This window comes from Nicotiana tomentosiformis, chromosome 4, assembly GCF_000390325.3.
Source record: "Nicotiana tomentosiformis chromosome 4, ASM39032v3, whole genome shotgun sequence".
Taxonomy (NCBI): Eukaryota; Viridiplantae; Streptophyta; class Magnoliopsida; order Solanales; family Solanaceae; genus Nicotiana; species Nicotiana tomentosiformis.
In genome coordinates this window covers 96,359,173-96,382,062 of record NC_090815.1, presented here as the reverse complement: position 1 = coordinate 96,382,062, position 22,890 = coordinate 96,359,173, and the positions used below count along the sequence as shown (strand labels likewise).

The following is a 22,890-nucleotide window of genomic DNA, read 5'->3' as shown; positions in this document are numbered from 1 at the left end:
TTTATATTACTACAACTGTAGCAGGGTAATATGTATATGAAAATTACCCTCCTTATTTTCTGATATGTACTACATAAATAAAAAAATATGGTGAAATTACATGACACACTAAAATGGATGTTTATTGATATAAAAACCCATGTCATAGTAAACTGAGAGTTTAATTAACAATTGCACATATCATGATGTAAACTTGAAGTTTACTGATACAGACAGTTTTATCAGGCATGGCATATTAGCAATCTTGATTTAAGTATGATGTGCAAATATAAATGAGAATTCACATGGGTAAGTGTTGAAAAAGATTCTTCGTGAATTCTCTTATGTTGCTTGTTCTCGCGATTATTATACCAACTAAAATTGGGATTGAATCCCTTGAATTTTGAAATTTATCAAAGGTGAATATGGGCTCATTCATCTGCCATGTAAATGATGGTAGGTTATAATCTCGTATTTTAGTCACTTATTGCACTCTAATTCACTGCACTTTACTTATGTTGACCTTTAATTAGGCGTGTTTTGCACTTATTATATGTTTTATGCCCTGTAGGAGTGATTCCGAGCGATGTAGATGTTGTGGCATAAATTCATGCTATTTTGGAGCTTTGAAGTCTAAGTAAAATCCCAAGGATTAAGTTGGGATCGTGTTCGGGGATCAATGGATGATAGTGCACTTTAAGAACGAAATGAAGAATCGAGCAGGCATATTGCGCATTGGCGAGTAAAATACACATAACTTTTCGCTCAAAAATCTGTTTGGGCTCCAAAATATATCATTAGAAACCTATTTAAAAGGGCTACAACTTTCATGTTTTACGTTTTCCCAAATTCCCAATTCATGCCATATAGGTGAGAGATCGCGCACTGGGCACGCACTTGGAGCAGAACAATGTGCAAAATGTGCGACCAAGTACACGAGCAGGTCTCCAGGTGCGCGGCCGTGCATGTCCTGTCCGAGAAGAGTCCTATTTCGCTAAGAAAAAGGTAGTTTCTTCCGGGGTTATTTGGGGGCAGCTTAAATACACCAAAATACCATTTTTGAGGCACCTTTGACATACCTTAAACCTAAGGAAGCTAAAGAGAAGAGGGAGAAGTAAGAGCACAAGGATTTCATCCTTCCTCACTTAAGATCCGGGTTTGGATTGTATTTATATTTTTCTAGACTTTTATTTCATTTGTGAAGAACTTCTCCATGTCTATGGAGTAGAACCTTTTGGGTTTTGATGGATTTGGTGTATTGATGGTTATTTGTGGATTATAACTCTATTTTTATGTATTTGAATCGTTTTGGGAAGATTAAATTGTTGCATCTATGTTCACTTGTTCTTCTAATCAAGAAAGGCATAACTTGTGATATATTTGACTATATTGTTGGTTGAGTTCATAGATTCCTCGAAGTAATAGAAAGAGACTAGTTGAATCCTTGATTAAACCTAGTTAGAAGGATAATCGAAAGAGGTTCTCCTAAAGACCAATACATTACGAATTCTTGCATATCTTCACCGAGCTTAAATTGGTTCATATTGTGAGGTGGAGACTTAATCGAAAGAGGAGTTTCTACTAAACAATTGTACTGATAATTAAGTGAATTCGAGAGACTCACTTGAACATTATAAGTGAATTATCTAGAGTTAGATCACGAACAATTATCTTGCACCTATCCTATCAACACATATTTTTCCCTATCGATAACTTTCTTGCATACTTTTGTTACGATTGTCATTAGTCAATATCTTTAGATTCTTAGTATTTGTAGTTAGAATTCATATATATCTCCATTGTTGATCCTCCTTGATAGCAATCTAGCTACAAACTTGATCCACGTGCCTCTATTTGTGAAAAAAAGGTGCAAAAGATTATCCATTTGCAGAAAATAGCAAATCAAATGCCACATGCATTTATGGATCTGAAAAGGATAATGAAATCACATATCCCTGCAGAGAATGTTCCAATCCGTATTGATGTCCCTGTTGGACAATCTTCTAGTGTCATAGCTAATGAGTCAAAAGCACGCTTAAAGTGTGGCAGACCATTGGGTTCTAAGGATCGAAATCCTAGAAAATGAGATTCATGAGGAAATCAATGAGCCTCAAACTCAAAAAAATTGAGATTTCACCCCTAGGAGACACATTTCCTAATTTGGTTCATTCAAGTTTCACCCCTAGGAGATGCACTTCCTAGTCTGGGACATTCAGGATTTTTTTAGCAGACGCATTTGCTAGTCAAAATTTTTTTGGTTTTACTCACAGGAGACGCACATCCTAGTCGAGTCTTCAATTTTACTCTCATCCTAATCTGGGACATTCAGGTAATTTATAGTTCTGCTAATACTTCACAAATCTTCCTAGTGTAAACTGGGGTAGAAAAAGTTTCTTTTGTTGTTTCCGTTTTGCTGTAATGGCAGGCGCCCACCTAGAGAACGAGGGAATTCATTTCAGTGTTAAGTCAACATCAGGCACCCACCTGAAAAATGAGGGAATTCATTTCAGATTTTAAATCAGCATCAGGCGCCCACCTGGAGAATAAGGGAATTAATTTCAAGTGTTAAGTCAACATCAGGCACCCACCTGGAAAACGAGGGAATTCATTTCAAGTTTTTAAGTCAGCAGGTGCCCACCTGGAGAATGAGGAAATTTATTTCAAGTTTTAAGTCATCAGACGCCCATCTGGAGAACGAGAGCATTTATTTCAAGTTTTAAGTCAGCATCAGGCGCCCACCTGGAGAATGAGGGAATTTGTTTCAATTTTCAAGTCATTAGCAGGCGCCCAATTGGAGAACGAGGGAATTCATTTCAAATTTCAAGTCAGTTGCAGGCGCCCACCTGAAGAACGAGGGAAGTCATTTCAGAATTCAATTCAAGTTAGAAGTAGCAGAAGCTCGCCTCAAGAATGCGAGCTGACAGTCCGAGATGACCAAAGGAAGAAGTCTCAATCCAGAAAAAAAGAAAAAAAGAAAAGAAAAGAAGTGAATCCAAAATACATAAGCCGATGAAAGATGTGAACTGCTAAAGACATGGCTGAATGCACGAGCACTACATGTCCGGTCCTTATCCGAAGAAGCTGTAGAAGAATGAATCAGCACCTGCAGCTAGCAAGCAGCAAGGTTCAAATCAAAAGTCTGCATGAAGAACTATTCAAGACTCAAGATCAAACTTCAGAAAACTTATAGATAGGAATCTTTTAACTCATAGCTGACAGGCTTAGTTAGTCTTTTTCTTTTTTGATTTTGATGTAATAACAGGATCGCGGACCGGAACCTCGACGGAACGGTATCTCACTCGACTCTCTCATCCTCTCCACGCACTCCATCACTTCTGAACTACACGTGGCCTAATTCCTTTATAGCCAAGGATATGTAGGCAGCTCAGATACCAAGGCTCGGTCATAATCTTTTTGAATAAGTGTCGGGTCAAAAATCAATTACATCGCTTATTTATTTCTTTGCTCAAAAACACTTTGTGTTTCCAAGCAAAGAGGGGCAGCTGTAAGCACATAATTTTTCGACCCACACATTAGAATTACTTTTAATAGTCGTATTTTTTAGAATATTTATTTGAGTTTGTTTCTATAGGATTTCACTTTATTATTAATTTTAATTCTATTTTTTTTAAAGCATAAAAAGTGAAAAATACAAAAATAGTTTCATTTTCTCTATTTAATTTAGGTATTAGGTATTTTTAGAAAGATATTATTTTTATTATTATTTGAAAATACCAAAAAATATGTTTTGTATTAATTAGTATATTTTGATAGTATTAGTATTTTTATTTTTATTTTTTGTTCAATGAGTAAGAATTGAATTTGGACCAATTGGGAGCTCATTTTCGTATTTTGGTGGCCCAGCAAGATAAAGGCCTATTCTTCCCAATCCCTTTTAGCCCAAATCCTTTTCTCACCCATCAAACCCCTCCCTTAATCATAGCCATTGATCTATTTTCATCCAAAGGCCAATACTCACTCCCCACTACCATATAAAAACCAAATTAACACCCAAAAACCCTAAGCTAATTCACAAGAACCTAGCCGCTGCGCCCACACCTCATCTTACCGCATAATTGATTTTTTTTTTACCAAATGACACTCACTACACGCATACACACACAAAAGCTACTTCCATAATCATCACTTTTTCGATTTTGAAGTCTTGAAAACGAAAACTTTACAAAAGAAAACAGAAGGATTAGAAGGTTTTACTTTAATAATACCTCCAGCTAATTCTTCCTCGTCTCAAAAGTTGATTGAGTATTCCGGTCCAAACGGAGAGGGTCGATTTATCGCCGGCGTGAGATTTTGTTTGAGGTTCCGTCGCGTTTGTGTCCCCGTTAGCATCTTTGGTTGCTGCTCAATTTTTCGGCCAGATTCTCGTTTGCTTTTCGACTAAACAGAAATGTAAATTCAGAGTTGCATTAATCAGAGATAAATCCGCTCACTAAGGTCCATTTTTTTAAACTCTTAGATTTGATTCTTCATTTTGCTTCATCTTGTACTAGTTCATGCCAAGCTTGAATAAAACGTGGCCACATTAATATGGTCTTTGTATGTTCTGGTTTACTCTCTAATTTAAAATGTTGCCATCTTTTCATTTTATGTTTTGGATATTCTGCATATTTGTTAGGAAATGCATTAATTGTTCATGATTTGGTTTCTTCTTTTTTATTTGTTAGTTGAAAAATGCAAAAACAATTAGTGGTGGCAGAAGTTTAAATATATAGTTTGTTGATAGTATAAGAGATGGGTTTAATTTATTGAAATTATATCGTAATAGAGGAGCTGGAGCTTGTTACAAAAATATTGGGACATGGTATTGTTTGAGTTTAATAATAGTAAGATAAGTTCGGCCAAAAGCCCAAATAATTTATAGTGATCAAATTGTATACTTCATCTACAAAGTGATATCTATAACTTGTATGCCCCACAATGCATCTCAAATATTTGAGTGAACTAACAATCGTAGCTTGCTTTAGGCGCGATAAATAAAGTATCGTGACTATGGATACGGTTCCCGTGGCATAGTCGCGATACGTAAATTCCAATTCGGGTGTGTATTTCATGTGACCCGACCATAACTTCAAACAACAATAAAATTAACATGTTGTGAATCGTGGGTGCGTTTCACGTGGCGCGATTCGCAATGTGTACTAAAATCAAAAATCCAAATTCGGGTGTGCATTTCATATGACCCAACCATAACTTCAAACACTAATAAAATAAGCATGTCGTAAATCGCGGGTGCATTTCATGTGGCGCGGTTTGTGATGTGTGCCAAAATGACAAGTGTACGACATCGCGACTTGTTCAAACAAACTCCATAAATAATTAAAAGCGGTCAGAAGGCTAAAAAGCACAGTAGGTTTTAAATATATAATAAGTCAGATAATTGGACCAATTATTAATAGTTGAGCGACCGTGCTAAAATCACGGAATCCGGGAGTGCCTCATACCTTCTCCTGGGTTAACCGAATTCCTTATCCGGTCTTCTGTGTTCGCAGACCATAAAAATAGAGTCAATTTCCTCGATCTGGGATTTTAAAATAAACCGGTGACTTGGGACACCATAAATATTCCAAGTGGCGACTCTAAAATAAATAAATAATTTCATTTCGATTAATATCACTTAAATTGGAAAAACTCCCCTAATCCCCTCGGGAAAAAGGAGGTGTGACAGTACTAAATAGATAAATGTATTTATGGCGGAGTCTCATATGAATAAACTTCTTCAGGAAGCTTATTTACAACGGAGTACTAAATGAACATCCATAATATAATATATTCATAACACTCCCCCTTGGATGTTCATTAAAAGATAATATGCCTCGTTAAAACCTTACTAGGAAAAACCCCGTGGGAAAAAATTCTAGTGTAGGAAAAAGAGTACACATATTTAGTAATACGCATTGCTAGCTGCCTCATTAAAAACCTTATAAGGAAAACCCTGTGGAAAAAAAACCTTAATAAGGAAAAAAGAGTACATCGCATATTTTACTCCCCCTGATGAAAACCTTGTTTCAAATATTTAAGTCTCCGCATTCCAATCTTGTATACCATTTTCTCAAAAGTTGAAGTTGGTAAAGATTTGGTGAATAAATCTGCCGGATTATCACTTGAACGAATTTGTTGCACATCAATGTCACCATTTTTCTGAAGATCTTGTGTGTAGAATAATTTTGGTGAAATGTGCTTCGTTCTATCTCCTTTTATAAATCCTCCCTTCAATTGGGCTATGCATGCAGCATTGTCTTCGTATAAAATTGTGGGTCTTTCTCACATTCCAAATCACATTTTTCTCGAATAAAATGAATTATTGATCGCAACCATACGCATTCCCTACTTGCTTCATGAATGGCTATTATTTCAGCATGATTTGAAGAAGTAGCAACAATAGATTGTTTTGTGGAGCGCCATGATATGATAGTACCTCCACATGTAAACACGTACCCGGTCTGAGAACTAGCTTTATGGGGATCAGATAAATAACCTGCATCTGCATAGCCAACAAGATTTGCACTATCTTTGTTAGCATAAAACAAACCCATATCAAGAGTTCCCTTTAAATATCGTAATATATGCTTAATCCCGTTCCAATATCTCCGTGTAGGAGAAGAGCTATATCTTGCTAGTAAATTAACAGAAAATGCTATGTCAGGCCTTGTAGAATTAGCAAGATACATAAGTGCACCAATTGCACTGAGATAGGGTGTTTCAGGACCCAGGAGTTCCTCATCCTCTTCTGGAGGTCGTAACGGGTCCTTATTCACTTCAAGTGATCGAACAACCATTGGTGTACTCAATGGGTGCGCTTTGTCCATGTAAAAGCGGTTTAAGACCCTTTCTGTATAGGCAGATTGATGCATAAAGATCTCATTTGCTAAATATTCAATTTGCAGTCCAAGACAAAGTTTTGTCTTTCCAAGATCTTTCATCTCAAATTCTTTCTTAAGATATTCAATTGCCTTTTGGAGCTCTTCTGGAGTTCCAACAAGATTTATGTCATCAACATAAACAGCAAGTATAGCAAATTCTAATGCCATTTTCTTTATAAAAATACATGGACAAATAACATCATTTATGTAACTCTCTTTCAACAAATATTCACTGAGGCGATTATACCACATGCGCCCAGATTGTTTTAAACCGTACAAAGATCTTTGTAATCTGATTGAGTACATTTCCCGAGATTTTGAATATGCTTCAGGCATTTTAAATCCTTCAGGGATTTTCATGTAAATCTCATTATCAAGTGACCCGTACAAATAAGCTGTAACCACATCCATCATATGTATTTCAAGTCTTTCACGTAAGGCTAAACTGATGAGATATCGAAATATTATGGCATCCATAACGGGTGAATATGTTTCTTCATAATCGACTCCAGGTCGTTGTGAGAATCCTTGTGCGACAAGGCGAGCCTTGTATCTTTCAACTTCATTTTGCTCATTAGAATGTCAACAAAGATCTAATTGGCCAAAATGGCAAGGGGCAATTCAATCAGAATTGAACGCACTTGCTAAAAGAGAGGTCTTTGGACCAGTAGTCCAAACACCTGCTAGCACAAAAACCCATTTATGACCAACTAGTTTTATACTAGCAGGTGTTTGGACTACTGGTCCAAAGACCTCTCTTTTAGCAAGTGCGTTCAATTCTGATTGAATTGCCCCTTGCCATTTTGGCCAATCAGATCTTTGTTGACATTATTCGACAGATCGGGGTTCAAAATCCTCACTATCTTGCATAATGTTAAGTGCAACATTATATGCAAAAATATTATCCACCACTATTTCAGATCGATTTAAATTAATCCCATCACCAGTAGAACTTATTAAAAGTTCTTCGCTCACTTGAGTCTCGGGTTTATTGATTTCTTTAGGAATCTCATAACTAATCAGATCTTGGGTCTCTTCAGGAGATCCCTTCATAATATCATTTTGATCATTTGTCGATTTTCTTTTTCTAGGATTTCGATCCTTAGAACCCATCGGCCTACCACGCTTCAGGCGTGCTTTAGGTTCACTAGCTCTCATGCTAATAGATGGTCCTGCTGGGACATCAATTCGGATAGGCACATTCTCTGCAGGGATATGTGACTTAGTTATCCTTTTCAAATCAGTAAATGCGTCTGGCATTTGATTTGCTATATTCTGTAAATGGATGATCTTCTGAACCTCCTGATTACATATAGGGGTACGTGGATCAAAGTAAGATAATGATGAAACTTTTCACACAATTTCTCTTTTGATTTCCTTTTTCTCTCCCCCTAATTGTGGGAATTTTGTTTCATCAAATCGACAATCTGCAAATCGAGCAGTAAATAAATCTCCCATCAATAGTTCAAGATAGCAAATAATAGAGGGTGATTCAAACCCAATATATATTCCTAACCTTCTTTGGGGGCCCATCTTACTGCGCTGTGGTGGTGCTACTGGCACATATACAGCACATCCAAAAATTCGTAGATGGGCAATATTTGGTTCATGACCAAAAACTAATTGTGACGGAGAATATTTATTATAATGTGTTGGTCTGAGACGGATAAGTGATGCTGCGTGCAAGATAGCATGGCCCCAAACAGTAGTGGGCAATTTTGTTTTCATAAGTAGTGGTCTTGCTATCAATTGCAGTCGTTTAATAAATGACTCTGCAAGGCCATTTTGAGTATGAACATAAGCTACCGGATGTTCAACTTTTATCCCAACTGATAGACAGTAATCATCAAAAACTTGAGATGAGAATTCTCCAGCATTATCAAGGCGAATAGCCTTTATAGGATAATCTGGGAATTGTGCCCTTAATCGAATTATTTGGGCTAATAACTTTGCAAACGCCAGATTGCGAGATGATAGTAGGCAAACATGAGACCATCTTGAAGATGCATCTATTAGGACCATAAAATATCTAAACAACCCACTTGGTGGGTGAATAGGTCCACATATATCCCCATGTATACGTTCTAAGAAGGTAGGGGACTCAATGCCAACCTTTATTGGTTATGGTCTAGTGATCATTTTGCCTTGATAACAAGCATCACAAGAAAATTCATTATTTGTAAGAATCTTCAGGTTCTTTAATGGATGCCCACTCGAATTTTCAGTAATTCGTCTCATCATTATTGATCCAGGATGGCCCAAATGGCCATGCCAAAGCACAAAAGTATTTGAATCAGTAAACTTCTGGTTTACGATAGAGTGTGCTACAACTATACTAATTTTTGAATAATATAAGCCAGAAGATAAAGTTGGTAACTTTTCTACAATGCATTTCTGGCCAGAAATATTCTTTGTAATACAAAGATATTCCACATTCATTTCATCTATTGTCTCAACATGATACCCATTTCGGCGGATATCTATAAAACTCAACAAGTTTCTTCGGGACTTGGAGGAGTACAATGCATTATCGATAATAAGTTTTGTTCCCTTAGACAGAAATACAATAGCTCTTCCGGAGCCTTCAATCAAACTTATATTACCAGAAATTGTAGAAATATTTGCTTTTTCCTTATGCAAATAAGAAAAGTATTTCTGATCTTTGAATATGGCATGAGTTGTTCCACTATCAACTACACAAATATCTTCATGATTGGTCTTTGATCCAAACATAATTTGAGGATTATCCATCTTCTTCAAAATGACATAAACAAAATAAATATGATAGTAAACATTATAACTTTTATTTATGTACAACAATTACATAACTATACTATCTACTACAAACAACAAAAATTAAAATATTTACATCTCTACAGATTCACTACCGATCACATGACTTGTTTCTCCTTCTGGGAGTGCAAAGTAATCAGCTACATCCAAATGCATGAAGTCTAAATTATCTTCAGAAATAAAATTTGCTTCAACATTTTTCTGTCTTCTTCAGGGAAGCTTGATATAGCTCAACCAGGTGCTTTGGCGTACGGCATGTACGTGACCAGTGCCCTTTTCCTCCACATCTATAGCATACATTTTCTGGCTTTGCTTCTTGCACCGCTTCATGCTTTTGTTCCTTCCTTTTCCACTGCTGGTGGTGAGGAGGGTTCTTTGGTGCATTATTATTACCACGATTAGAGTTTCCTCCCCGACCATGGCCATGACCACGACTGGGGCCACGTCCTCTTCCACGTTTAGCTTGGTGGAAGTTCGTCTCATTCACTTCAGGGAATGGACAAGAACCAGTAGGTCGGTTTTCATGGTTTTTCATTAATAGCCCATTATGTTGCTCGGCTACAAGAAGATGTGAGATAAGTTAAGAATACTTTTTGAATCCCATCTCTCGATATTGCTGCTGCAGGAGCATATTCGAGGCATAAAAAGTGGTGAAAGTTTTCTCCAACATATCATGATCAGTAATATTATCATCACATAATTTCAATTGGGAAATAATTCTGAACATAGCAGAATTATACTCACTGATAGATTTAAAATCTTGTAACCTTAGATGAGTCCAATCATAATGTGCCTGTGGAAGAACGACCATCTTCAGGTGGTCATATCTATCTTTCAAATTACTCTACAGTATGACTTGATCTTTAACAGTAAGATATTCCATTTTCAGGCCCTCATCAAGGTGATGTCGTAGGAATATCATTGCTTTGGCACGGTCTTGGTTTGATGCCTGATTTTTATCTTTGATGGTGTCTGCCAGACCCATCGCATCAAGATGAATTTCGGCATCAAGCACCCAAGACATGTAGCTTTTGCCCGATATATCCAGGGCTACAAACTCAAGTTTAGAAAGATTTGACATTATTTAGAAAAAGAAAGTTCGTACCTCTGATACTTTCAAAGTATTTTCTCGAGATGGCAGAGTCTCGTGCTGATAACGTGTTATAAAATAAAGACTGTAAAGTAAAGACAAGTATAGAGAGAAACTGATATATTATTCAAACTTCAAATTTCTGTACATAATGAACTGAATTCTCCTCTATTTATAGAAGAAAGGAAGCTGCTACTGCAAGCTGCTGTGTAAGCTGCTTGTAAGCTGCTGTGTAAGCTGCTTGTAAGCTGCTGCTCTAAACTGTTGTGCCAGATATAGATAATCTTCTATCATGGGTAATATTTATCCATAACGGAGTACCGAAAGGATAAGCTTCTTCAGGAGGCTTATTTCCAATAGAGTACTAAATAGATAAATATATTTATGGCGGAGTCTCATATGGATAAAATTCTTCAGAAAGCTTATTTACAACGGAGTACTAAATGCACATCCATAATATAATATATTCATAACAAATGTCAAATATATTCAGTTACGACTAAAATTCGAATAAGATAATAACTCCGCCACCTACGAAATGCTTTCTCCCCCTATCTTTTTTCTTTTCGTATTATGAATCGTTGACGCCAAGAAAGATATAATTAAATACCTCGGGTAAATAGAATTTTGATCTAAATTAATCCAGCAACAAGTTGGAAGTCATTGTTTAGCCTTTTAGACATTCTTACAAAGCGCAGTAGAAATCTAAAAATGCATATGGTCGATTGCTCAATCAATTACAAGATAGTATTGTATACATTTAGTGGATAAAGAATGTAATTCTGTCCACATTTATGAGAAAATTATCGGCTATGTCCATTTATAAGTAGCTCATTACAAAAATTGATCAATTTATAAAATATTACTAATATTAGCCAAATATTACTAATATTAGCAAATTAGTTATTTATAGCAAAAAAAAGGTCAAAATTTTGCTTTCTTTCGAGTGGTGTTAATAAAATAGATTTGACACATCTTAAGGAGCTTGAATCTCAGTTTTGGGATAATTTGGTGAAGTTTTGAGGTGGTTTGAATTGAAAATTCGAAGTAAAAACTAAACATGAAAAAAAATGATATGTGTTTCAAATTGTGTATCATTTGTGTATCATATGTGTATTATATTTGTATCAATTGTGTATCACATGTATATCCATGTATACCTATGTGTGAGATACATGCGTGATACATGTGTGATACATGTATCGCAGAAGAATTTTTTGAATTCGATTTAATTACGAATTTTGATACAAAACCAGTCCAAATCACCTCCAATTTCTTCCTCAAATTTTGTATATTGACTTCTCTATATGTTTTCAATGAATTTCAACTATACCTTATTGAAAAAGTTCCTTTTTTGCTTAGATTTTTGGAATATTGTATTTTTTTTTTGTATTTCATCACCTTATTTGCTACCTCATCCATGAAATTTTCTTTATGTCTTGCACCTAATGTTGCTAATCACGCTTAAAAATATGGAAGGTGATTTTTGCATGTGGTTCTATGAGAGAAAGAACCTTATTTATTTGATTTTTCAATTTTTATATGTGCTTGACTAGTTTTGATAAGTGTACGACTAACGGCTAGAGGTTGGTAAGTTGAGACTTATTTGGGACATTTGTATAAGTTTTCCATAATAGAATAGTTTTTTTTTTGGGCTCTAAATTTAAATATATTACTCATTTTAGTTATAACTAACCTAACATAATTTCATGACAGTGTAGCTGAAATTAGATATGTATGCAATGTAATAATAAACTAATCCTTGGAACTTGGAAGGCTATTATTAACAATCCTCATATGAATTTTGTCTATCGGCTCATTATAGCAAAGGAATTGTAGTTTATGAAATTGATAATATCTTAGCAATAATTATGGTATAAACTATTACTATAATTCAAGCTCATGCTACCTAAGCATAGAGTTTAATAGTTCGGGTTTTTATTTTTTATGCCTAAATTTTTTAAAGGTATTACGTCTCAATTAAAAATTCTCTCGAGCAAACACAAAACTTAGTGGGAATGGGAGCGGTATTTTCAATCATGTAAAGTGCTACATTTCAAGCACATCATAACAACAATAACTACTTCTAGTCCCGAATAAAGTTAGTATCTGCAATATAAATTTTCTATTTCTTCTATAAGTTCAACTCATATCATCATTATGCTATCTGTATTATTGATATTAGTCTAATTAATTATCCAATGCAACTCTTCAAATTTCTTCATATTCTTTGTGGCAACAAAGAGATTGGCTAACGTAAGTGTCGTTAATGTACTCATTTAATTCACTGGAATGCAACTCTTCCTTTCTTCAGATATATTTAGTAGCAATGAAAGAGATAGGCCAACGTAAGTTTGGTTAAATGTACTAATTTAGTTTACCGGTTTGTGAAGAATAATTGAGTTAAATCTCATCCGCAGATTGCTGAGGACCAAACCAGTTGTAATTATGACTAATATTTTGGCTAAATGAGTTCATCTCACATAAGCATAAATATATTTGTAAAATATAGACTTTGTTGGCAATATTTTTTGGGATCCAAAAATATTGCATTGCGTGTTGGACATCATTTGCACAAGTTGTATCTCTTATTTTACACCTAAGAGGCCAAGACTTTTTTGCCTATAAAAGGGAAGGCCATTAGTTCATTTTAGATACACCAACAAGACTTGTCTTCAATTCTTATTTCTTCCTTTCTTCCTTTATTAAGAGTGTTTTGTATGAGAGTTAGTGTTGGGAAGCACTTGTGTGAACCTTTTCTTTAGAGTGATCTTGTGAGGTTGTTCTCTTAGGGTATTTGGGATTAATTAGAGTGTTTACTCTAATTTTGTACTCTCTTTTGTACTCTTGTTGTTATAGTAAATTGCTCCTCTCCGCTTGTGGACGTAGGTCACTTTGACCGAACCACGTTAAATTTGTGTCTTTTTTATCTACTTTAATTGTCGTTGTTATCAACTTCTATTGTCTTTGTTATTTCCATTATACCATTGTTTGGCTATATTCCGCACTACCCGGGTTCCCGATCCTAACAAATTGGTATCAGAGCCAGATCTAACCGGGTTAGTTTCAATAGCCAAAATAACTCTAACAAAGACCTATGTTGAGAAATTTGACCGAAGTGCAAACTTCAGAATATGGCAATTAAAGATGGAAGCTATCCTAATTCAGGATGGCTTAGACTTGGCGTTGCAAGGAAAGGAGAAGAAGCCAGATAAAATGACGGATGAGGAGTTTGCCGTCATAGACAAAAGGGCAAAAGCAAGTATCATTTTAAATCTCTCAAATGAGGTTTTACGTGAAATTTCTGTAGAAACCACAACCAAAGGCATGTGGGAAAAATTGAAAACCTTATATATGAAGAGGACTGTGGGAAATAGACTTTACCTGAAGCAAAAAATTTATACAATTCGTATGGGTAAAGGTACCTCTATTCTATCTCATCTTGACATTTTCATTCCATTCTTATGGATTTGAGTAATATAGATGCTGAAATTAAGGATGAGGATCAAGCTGTGTTACTGCTTTGTTCTCTACCCCCATCTTTTAAGCATATAAGAGATACTATACTTTATGCAAAGGATAATATCTCTTATAAGGATATTAAATCTATCTTAAAATCAAAAGAACAAATAGATAGTGATATTACTAGGGAAGCTAGTGGAACTCAAGCGAAGGTTGGCTTGTTTGTTAGGGAAAAATCCGACTCCATATCCAGATACAATAATTTAGAGTGTTGCTATTGTCATAAGAAATGTCACATTATCTCTGAATGCTATAAACTGAAAAATAAAGAAAAGCATAAAGAAAGGAAAAATGAGCACAAAAATACTGACACTGCCAAAGCAAGTGTAGCTGCTAATGAGACTGAGGGAACTATTTTTTTAGCAACTAATAATAGTTTCAAATCTAACAATTAGTGGGTTTTAGATTCGGGTTGTTCTTATCATATGTGTCACAATCAGTATTTATTTACCACATATGAATCTATTGGAGGTAGAATTGTCTTGATGGGCAACAATACTGCCTGCAAAGTTTTTGGAAAAGGTACAGTCCGAATCAAAATGCACGATGGTGTGGTGAGAATTTTCACTGATGTTAGACATGTTCCTGACTTGAAGAAAAATCTCATCTCTTTGGGCACTCTAGAATCTCTTGGGTGCAAGTACACATGTGAAGGTGGAGTTCTGAAAGTTTCTCATAGTGCTCTTGTGATCATGAAAGCACACAGATCTGGTTCGTTGTATACTTTATTGGGATCCACTCTTATATGACTTACTACAATTTCGGTATCAGACAACTTGTTTGATTTTGATGGCATTAAATTTTGACATATGCCCATTGGGGTTTTTGCGGAAAAGGTGGAGAAAATTTACTATATCAGCCAAAATTAGGCCAAGGTGGAGATTTGTAATTATGACCAATATTTTGGCTAAAGGAGTCCATCTCACATAAGCATAAACATCTTTGCAAAATGTAGACTTTGTTGGCAATATTTTTTCGGATCCAAAAATATTGCATTGTGTGTTGGACATCATTTGCACAAGTTGTATCTCTTCTTTTACACCTAAGAGGCCAAGACTTTTTTGCCTATAAAAGGGTAGACCATTAGTTCATTTTAGATACACCAACAAAACTTGTCTTCAATTCTTGTTTCTTCCTTTCTTCCTTTATTAAGAGTGTTTTGTATGAGAGTTAGTGTTGGGAAGCACTTGTGTGAACCCTTTCTTTGGAGTGATCTTGTGAGGTTATTCTCTTAGGGTATTTGGGATTAATTAGAGTGTTTACTCTAATTTTGTACTCTCTTTTGTACTCTTATTGTTATAGTAAATTGCTCCTCTCCGCTTGTGGACGTAGGTCACTTTGACCGAACCACGTTAAATTTGTGTCTTTTTATCTACTTTAATTGTCGTTGTTATCAACTTTCATGTCTTTGTTATTGCCATTATACCATTGTTTGACTATATTCCGCACTACCCGAATTCTCGATCCTAACACCAATAAATATTGGAAAATGAAAAGGTGATATTCTAAATAATAATTAAGAAAATTTGCTAACCTACAACAATTAGTGGCAGATGAAACAATCCTCCCCCATTTACTCGGTGCTTTTTCTCATTTAATTTAGTAGAAGGCTTTTTTGGCTCAAGGGCAAAATTGTCCCTCAGTTTTTAATGGGTAAAATCGTAAATTAACTTTTGACTCAAATTCTTCCCACTTTCAGTATAATAATATAATATAATATAGGGAAAAATGCCAAATATATCCCTTTACTATGATATATTGTTCACATATACCCTCCGTTATACTATAGGGCTAAATATACCCCTTTCGCTATACTTTGAGTTCAAATATAACTTTCATTTAAACGGAGGGACACGTATCATCGTCCTATTGGCCAATTCTAAATATCTCCTAATTAATTAAAAAAACTCATTACCCATATCCGAAAATTAATTTTCTAAAGCAATATTTTTTGTAAAACTGAAAAAAACTGAAATTTTGTTTACTAAAAACCGAAAAGAACGAAAATATTTTTTTTTCCAGTTTTTACAAAAAAATTGTTTTAAAAAAACTGAAAAATATTTTCTAAAGCAATTTTTTTTGTAAAAACTGAAAATTAGTAAAAACTAGAAAACTGAAAAAACTAGAAAACTAGTAAAAACTGGAAAACTAGTGGGAAAACTGAAAAATTAGTAAAAACTGGAAAAAAAATTGCTTTAGAAAATATTTTTTCAGTTTTTTTTAAAGCATTTTTTTTGTAAAAACTGAAAAAAAATATTTTCGTTTTTTTCAGTTTTTAGTAAAAACAAAATTCAATTTTTTTCTCTAGTTTTTACAAAAACATTGCTTTAGAAAATTAATTTTTAGTTTTTGTTTTTCAGTTTTTACAAAAAACTTGTTTTAGAAAATATTTTTCAGTTTTTTTAAAAGATTTTTTTTGTAAAAACTGGAAAAAATATATTTTCGCTTTTTTTAGTTTTTAGTAAAAAACAATTCTGTTTTTTTCGGTTTTTACAAAAAAAATTTCTTTGGAAAATTGATTTTCGGATATGGGTAATGAGTCTTTTTAATTAATTAAGAGATATTTAGAATTGTCCAATAGGACGATGACATGTGTCCCTCCGTTTAAATGAGGGGTATATTTGAATCCAAAGTATAGAGGAAGAGGTATATGTGAACAATATATCAAAGTAAAGGGGTATATTTGGCCTTTTTCTCTATAATATATAATATAATATATAATATATAATATGAATATGATGATATGATTTGTATACCATGAAAATATACGTTTTAAGTTATATACCTTATTTTTATGGATAAAGGGGAAGAAAGAACAGCAATTTGCCTATCCATAGTGCAAAAGTACACACATCTAATATTAACGCATATTCGAACATCAATTCTTATACTAATAAAAGTACAATTCAGAAACTAGAAAACAATCAATCTGTAAAAGAAGTTGTAAAAACATTAAAAATCACAATTAAAACACTACGAAATAATGCGAATAATCAAGCCCTTTTCACAAATAGTTTTTTTGGACTCTAAATTTAGATACGTTACTCATTTTAGTTATAGCTAACATAACATAATTTCATGACAGTGTAGCTGAAATTAGATATGTATGTAATAATGAACTAATCCTTGGAACTTGGAAGACTTATTATTAACAATGCTTATATGAATTTTGTCTATCGACTCATTATAGCAAAGGAATTGTAGTTTATGAAATTGATAATATCTTAGCAATAATTATGGTATAAACTATTACTATAATTCAAGCTCATGCTACCTAAGCATAGAGTTTAATTGTTTGGTTTTTTATTTTTTATGCCTAAATTTTTTAAAGGTATTACGTCTCAATTAAAATTTCTCTCGAGCAAACACAAAACTTAGTGGGAAACTCAATCATATAAAGTGCTACATTTCAAACACATCATAACAACAATAACTACTTCTAGTCCTGAATAAAGTTAGTATCGGTAATATAGATTTTTATTTCTTCTATAAGTTTAACTCATATCATCATTATACTATATAAATTTTACGCTGACTGCCAACCTACCACAATCCTCGCCGCTCGGGACCATGTGAGTAAGCCCACATCATACGCCACCTAATACTATAGCCCACCTAATACTATAGCTTACGATATTACTCTACTAGGATGAAAATCACTTTGGCAACATTAATCTTTTTTATATCAGGATAATAAAAACTACTCCTAGTAATGATAAAAAATGAAAGGATTAAAAGTTGAGGTGCAAATCTGAAACAAAGACAAAAAGTATCGAGGGGGAAAAACAATATTCCCAGACGGAGTGGAAAACGTCGTCGTAATAGAAGCGTTAGCCTCGTCCCCTCGAAACCTGAAATGCAGCAGCAGTACTAGGTCAAGATCAAAAGGCCACCCACCCCAACCCAACACAGAGTTTTTGAACACTCTGATAGAGACCCACTGCTTCTGTTTGGAATTTCATCGACAAAAGCCGTAATTTCATCATATGGCTCTCGCTTCTCGTTTGCTTTCCAGATCCACTCGCCAGGTACAAATCGATCTAATCTAATCTCTAAATTTTTTATGCGGAAAATGTTTGAGTTTTATGATTTCTTTGATCTAACTGCGGCTTAAATTTTATGTTCTTTTTTGTTGTGCTTATAATCATGCGTCGTAGTTGATTTGAATGCTAATTGAACTGAATTTAGTTTTGTTTTAGTGAGATATGCATTTTGCACATGAAATGTAGTCGACTTGATACTTGTGAAAGTGATTGAGCTAGGGTTTCTTTTATTGGTGTCTGAAAAGACAGAGAAATGATGTGTTGTTTTGAGTTTAGGATTAGGTACATTTTAAGGCTCCATAGGGATTGTATTTGCCTGCTTAAGATAGACGTGTGATTGATTGAATGATCCCGGTTTAAAAGAATTGTCGTTTGTTGGTTGATAATTGCTGCCCTTTTTTGCTTTGGGAAATAAATTTGGCCTGAAATTATCTATTTTTTTTGGTTTTCCTCGCGTCTTTTCTACTCTTTGGAGCAACAAGTAAAGTTATCTCCATGTAGTTTGCAGTTTCGAGCCGTGGAATCATGCTTGCATCAGGTTAGGCTGCTTACGTCACAACCCCTTGGGGTGCGGCCCTTCCTAGACCTGCGTGAACGCAAGATGCTTTGTGCATTGTGCTATCCTTGTATGATTCTTTCCGTCAATTATCACTTGGGACTTGACTTTGGCTTTCCTGTCGTTGCCAATGTATTTGTTTTATTGAATAGCATGCCACTTAGGAAGTGGCTGGTACTGTATGTGGTCATTTAACTGTTGAGTAATTTAGGCTACATGGACTTTGCCAGTGTCTTTGAGCTGTTAGGATGCATCTAGGTCTGAAGCAGAATTTGTGGTAAAATGTGGGATGTATATGTGATTGGATGTGCTGGTGCAGTCTGTACTTGGTTGAAATGTCTACTCTTATTAATAAATCTGGTTTTGCAGTTATGCGCTGGTCAGGTTGTCCTTCGCCCTGAGCATGCAATTCCAGTTCGTTCCTTTGCCAAAGGAGCTGCTGCTCCCACTGCACTGAAGGGCGATCGTAAGTATTTCAGGATGTTCTTTATTGAAACTTGATTACTGTGTTTCTGTTTGCTGACATTTCCTTTTCACTTTTTTAATACTACAAATGTGTTGAAGCACTTTAAAGCCTTTTTTATATGAATACCACTTTCTGTTTTTCATTTATCTTGTCTGTGTATCAGAAGATCTGTATTATTAACTCTGAAGAAATAATTAAAAAATTATTTGCAGCCTTCTCCTTATGCGGTGATTATGTTATTTTGTTTTGTGTAACTTCAATGTTTTAGCCTAAACAAGACTAAAAGAAGGACGGAATTATGGCTGACAGGCTATATATGAATGCTTCTGCTCTTATTTTTTCTTTCTGAGTGAGTACTGCAGCCAACACCATCCTTTTTATGCATAAAATAGTCCTTCACTTTTCTAATAAGCCTCTGGCTTTTCCTCTTTATTAAATGCATGCGAGCCATTCCATCTGGTGCATCCTTTGTATTTCAGTAGTTTTACTTATGCTCTAGATAGGTGATGGATTCCCAGTTGGCATAGACATTACTGTTTAATGTCTTCACAGGAAGGCACAAGATATTATCATTTGTGTTAGGGTGAACCAATTTGGAGATAATATACTCATAAGAAACTTTGACACTGGTGTTTTCAAGACAAATATAGAGTTTGAGTTTGCTCCTGGTGCCTGGTTCACTTGTCTCTCCAATGATAGGGTGTATGCTTTCAGATAACTTATCTTAATCTGCATTTATGCTTATGTTCTGGTGTTCTAGAGGGTGACTTACAACTATTTCATAGTGACTTCTTTATTTCGACTGACTATGGCAATCTTGTGCCAGAAAATCCCAAATAGATTAGCGTCTAAGTGCTATAATGTTTTTCTTGTTAGGCCTTGATCACAAGTGCCTTGTTAGAGTCTTGTCACTGACCTAGTAATTCTGTCTGTCTTGGAAATGGTATGCTGGATTTTTTCTGGCCTTCAAATTGGGTTGTACTATTACAACGTGGTTTGAATCTGGTTATGTTGCATTGCTGTTACACTGACTTTTTGTGTGGATATGAAGAGGTGTTGAAGGACATCTTTTATGAGGTTAAGAACAAGCTTGAGACAGCAATTGGTGTCCTACGAAAGGAGAAGATCACCATAGATCCAGAAGATCCTGCTGCTGTATCTGAGTATGCCAAAGTCATGAACTCTGTAAGACAAAAGTAAGATATCTAACTTCTGCTTATGAATTTTTTTTTTTCATTTTGTAAATACCAGAGCAGCAGTTCAACACTTGGAGACTGACTTAAATTGTGATAGCATGTGATTCATAATTCAGAATCCTTTAAGATACTAGCACTTCTTGTTATATCTCCCTTCCCCACCACCCCCGACTCTTAATGATTCAGCCTCACCTGCAAGCATATTAAATGTACTACTGGGCTATGCATCAGTGTTATCAAAGGCGAAAAACGCAAAAAAAGCTCTAAGGTTTGTTGAGGCTCTAAGCGCAAAGCGCAAATAAAGCGTGAGCTTTAATGAAGAAAGGCACAAATGGATATAAACTACAAATATGTATCCAAGACAAATATTTATAAGTATGAATGCCAAATATATGTACAAAGAAATTGAAGTAAATTTACGATAAAGTGAAGTATCAATTGTTTAGTGTCGCCTCTTTAAGATTACACTCATTGGCAAGGAAAAGTATGTCTTAGAGCCTCGATGACAATACTGAAGCGCCCACAAGCGAGGCAAAACATTCAACATGTTTTGAGCCTCGCTTCAGGGCTTAAGCGCACTTTTGATAACACTGCTATGCATTTGAAAGTCCGGCTTATCCTAAATTTAGTTCTGGTCACCATGCCATTACATCAAGATGCTTTCTGGAGAAAGACCATGTATAATCTGTATGTCCGTCCTTATTTATATTGTTTGGCATCCCAAAAATTGTTTTTGGAATGAACCATTTTATACATTTAGTTCATTAAGAATCATAAGTCACACCTGGTGGTACAAAACCTCTAGTTTTATTTGCATGGCCAAACAGTATATATTTTTATTTATAGACTTGCATGCTGTATTATTTGATTAATTTCCATAAATTCTTATGATCAATTATTAATACTGTGTTTTCCCATGTTTGCAGGGCTAATCTCTTATCAGAGTCTCAAATAATTAAGTTCAACATTGAAGTAGAAACTCATGAAATTCCAGATGCTCGGACTTATTTATTGAAACTGAAGGAGATGCGTGTCAAGTATGCATTTTCATGCTTATGTTTTACCTTCTAGTTAGAATATTTAACGAGTTATGCAAGTTATTTTGTTGGCATGCTTTTGGTATTTTAGAAAAAGGTGGTATGCTTCCTTATCAATAATAGATAAATATAGTATGCTTTCAGTTATCTTTCATACAAGTGATTGATTTCCACAGATATTTTTTTGTATCCTACAATTAATTCTGAAATGGGAACATGATTCCTAATGTCGAAATCATCATTCCTAAGTGACCGAGGCATTTGATTTTTCCTCTAGGCAGGTGTATCAGCATTTCTTCACCCCCCTTTCTTTTTCATGTATTCTTTGGGCAGGAGGGGCCTTATCGATGAGCAAGGTATAGAGGATATGCAGATGGCAGCACTGGATAAAGTTGAGAAAGAAATCAAAAAGCCACTAATGAGGAATGACAAAAAGGGAATAGCTCTTCTTACAGCTGAGTTTGATAAGATCAACCAGAAGTAAGCTTCCTTATGCAGAGCTTAATTGATTCTACTTGCAAGTGCTTCAATTTTTGATTGTCTACCCTTGAATAGCAGTTGGTCACTCGTTATGTAAATGACTGAAACCAGCTTCCTAACAATTTTGCTCAGCCATTTGTTGACTTGACTTTTTTTGGGGGGGGGGGGGGGTTATTTTCCTTTGCTCTGACCAAAAGCTGTGGTCAACTTCCATATTGTAGTACGGGTTATTGTGATTCAGATGATATATGATTCGGAGTTTACATAGGTATTTGATCCTCACTATTGTCTTTTGAATTTGCGTTATTTAGGCTCGGCATTCGTAAAGAAGATCTGCCAAAATACGAAGAACAGTTGGAGCTGAAGATTGCAAAGGCACAATTAGAAGAACTGAAAAAGGATGTTCTTGAAGCAATGGAAACTCAGAAGAAGAGGTAATAAAGGGCTTTGATTGCTCATTCTCTTAGACCACATGGATATTGGGTTAGTCTGTCTTCTCCGGATTTTGACTTTGCATCCTTTGTACTTGCAGGGAGGAGTTCAAGGATGAGGAGATGCCAAGTGTGAAGTCTCTGGACATCAGAAACTTCATTTAAAAAATGAAATTTTCTTCAAGACTTATTTTCCTTTTGCACCTTGTTGATCTCCTGCTACCCTTGAACATAAATTTTCTTATCCTTAAACGTGTAGTTGTACCAGACATCCAAGAGGCTGCTTCTGAATAATAAGAGGTCTGACCAAGAATTTAGCTTTTATTTGCAACTGACCTTGGTCAGTTGTTTTGTGCACTCTATACTTGATTTCAATGAAAGAGAACTAAGATGCGTGATTGTATCAAATATTTCAA

At 35.0% G+C, this 22,890-nt stretch overlaps 1 protein-coding gene across 1 annotated transcript; it reads left to right on the top strand.

Moving 5' to 3' along the window:
- Positions 1 to 18,061: 18,061 nt before the first annotated feature.
- On the top strand, positions 18,062 to 22,890 carry LOC104088532 (probable ATP synthase 24 kDa subunit, mitochondrial). The gene is made up of 7 exons (XM_009593229.4): positions 18,062 to 18,293; positions 19,234 to 19,330; positions 20,382 to 20,526; positions 21,453 to 21,563; positions 21,897 to 22,043; positions 22,355 to 22,477; positions 22,576 to 22,890. The coding sequence occupies exons 1-7, from the start codon at positions 18,252 to 18,254 to the stop codon at positions 22,637 to 22,639; spliced, it is 729 nt and encodes a 242-aa protein (XP_009591524.1). The 5' UTR covers positions 18,062 to 18,251; the 3' UTR covers positions 22,640 to 22,890.

Excerpts from the sequence above, each read along its gene's own strand:
- LOC104088532 (XM_009593229.4), top strand. The coding sequence starts at position 18,252 with ATGGCTCTCGCTTCTCGTTTGCTTTCCAGATCCACTCGCCAG. Across the intron at positions 22,044-22,354 it reads TTTGATAAGATCAACCAGAA|GCTCGGCATTCGTAAAGAAG; the intron begins GTAAGCTTCCTT and ends TGCGTTATTTAG. Across the intron at positions 22,478-22,575 it reads ATGGAAACTCAGAAGAAGAG|GGAGGAGTTCAAGGATGAGG; the intron begins GTAATAAAGGGC and ends TTGTACTTGCAG.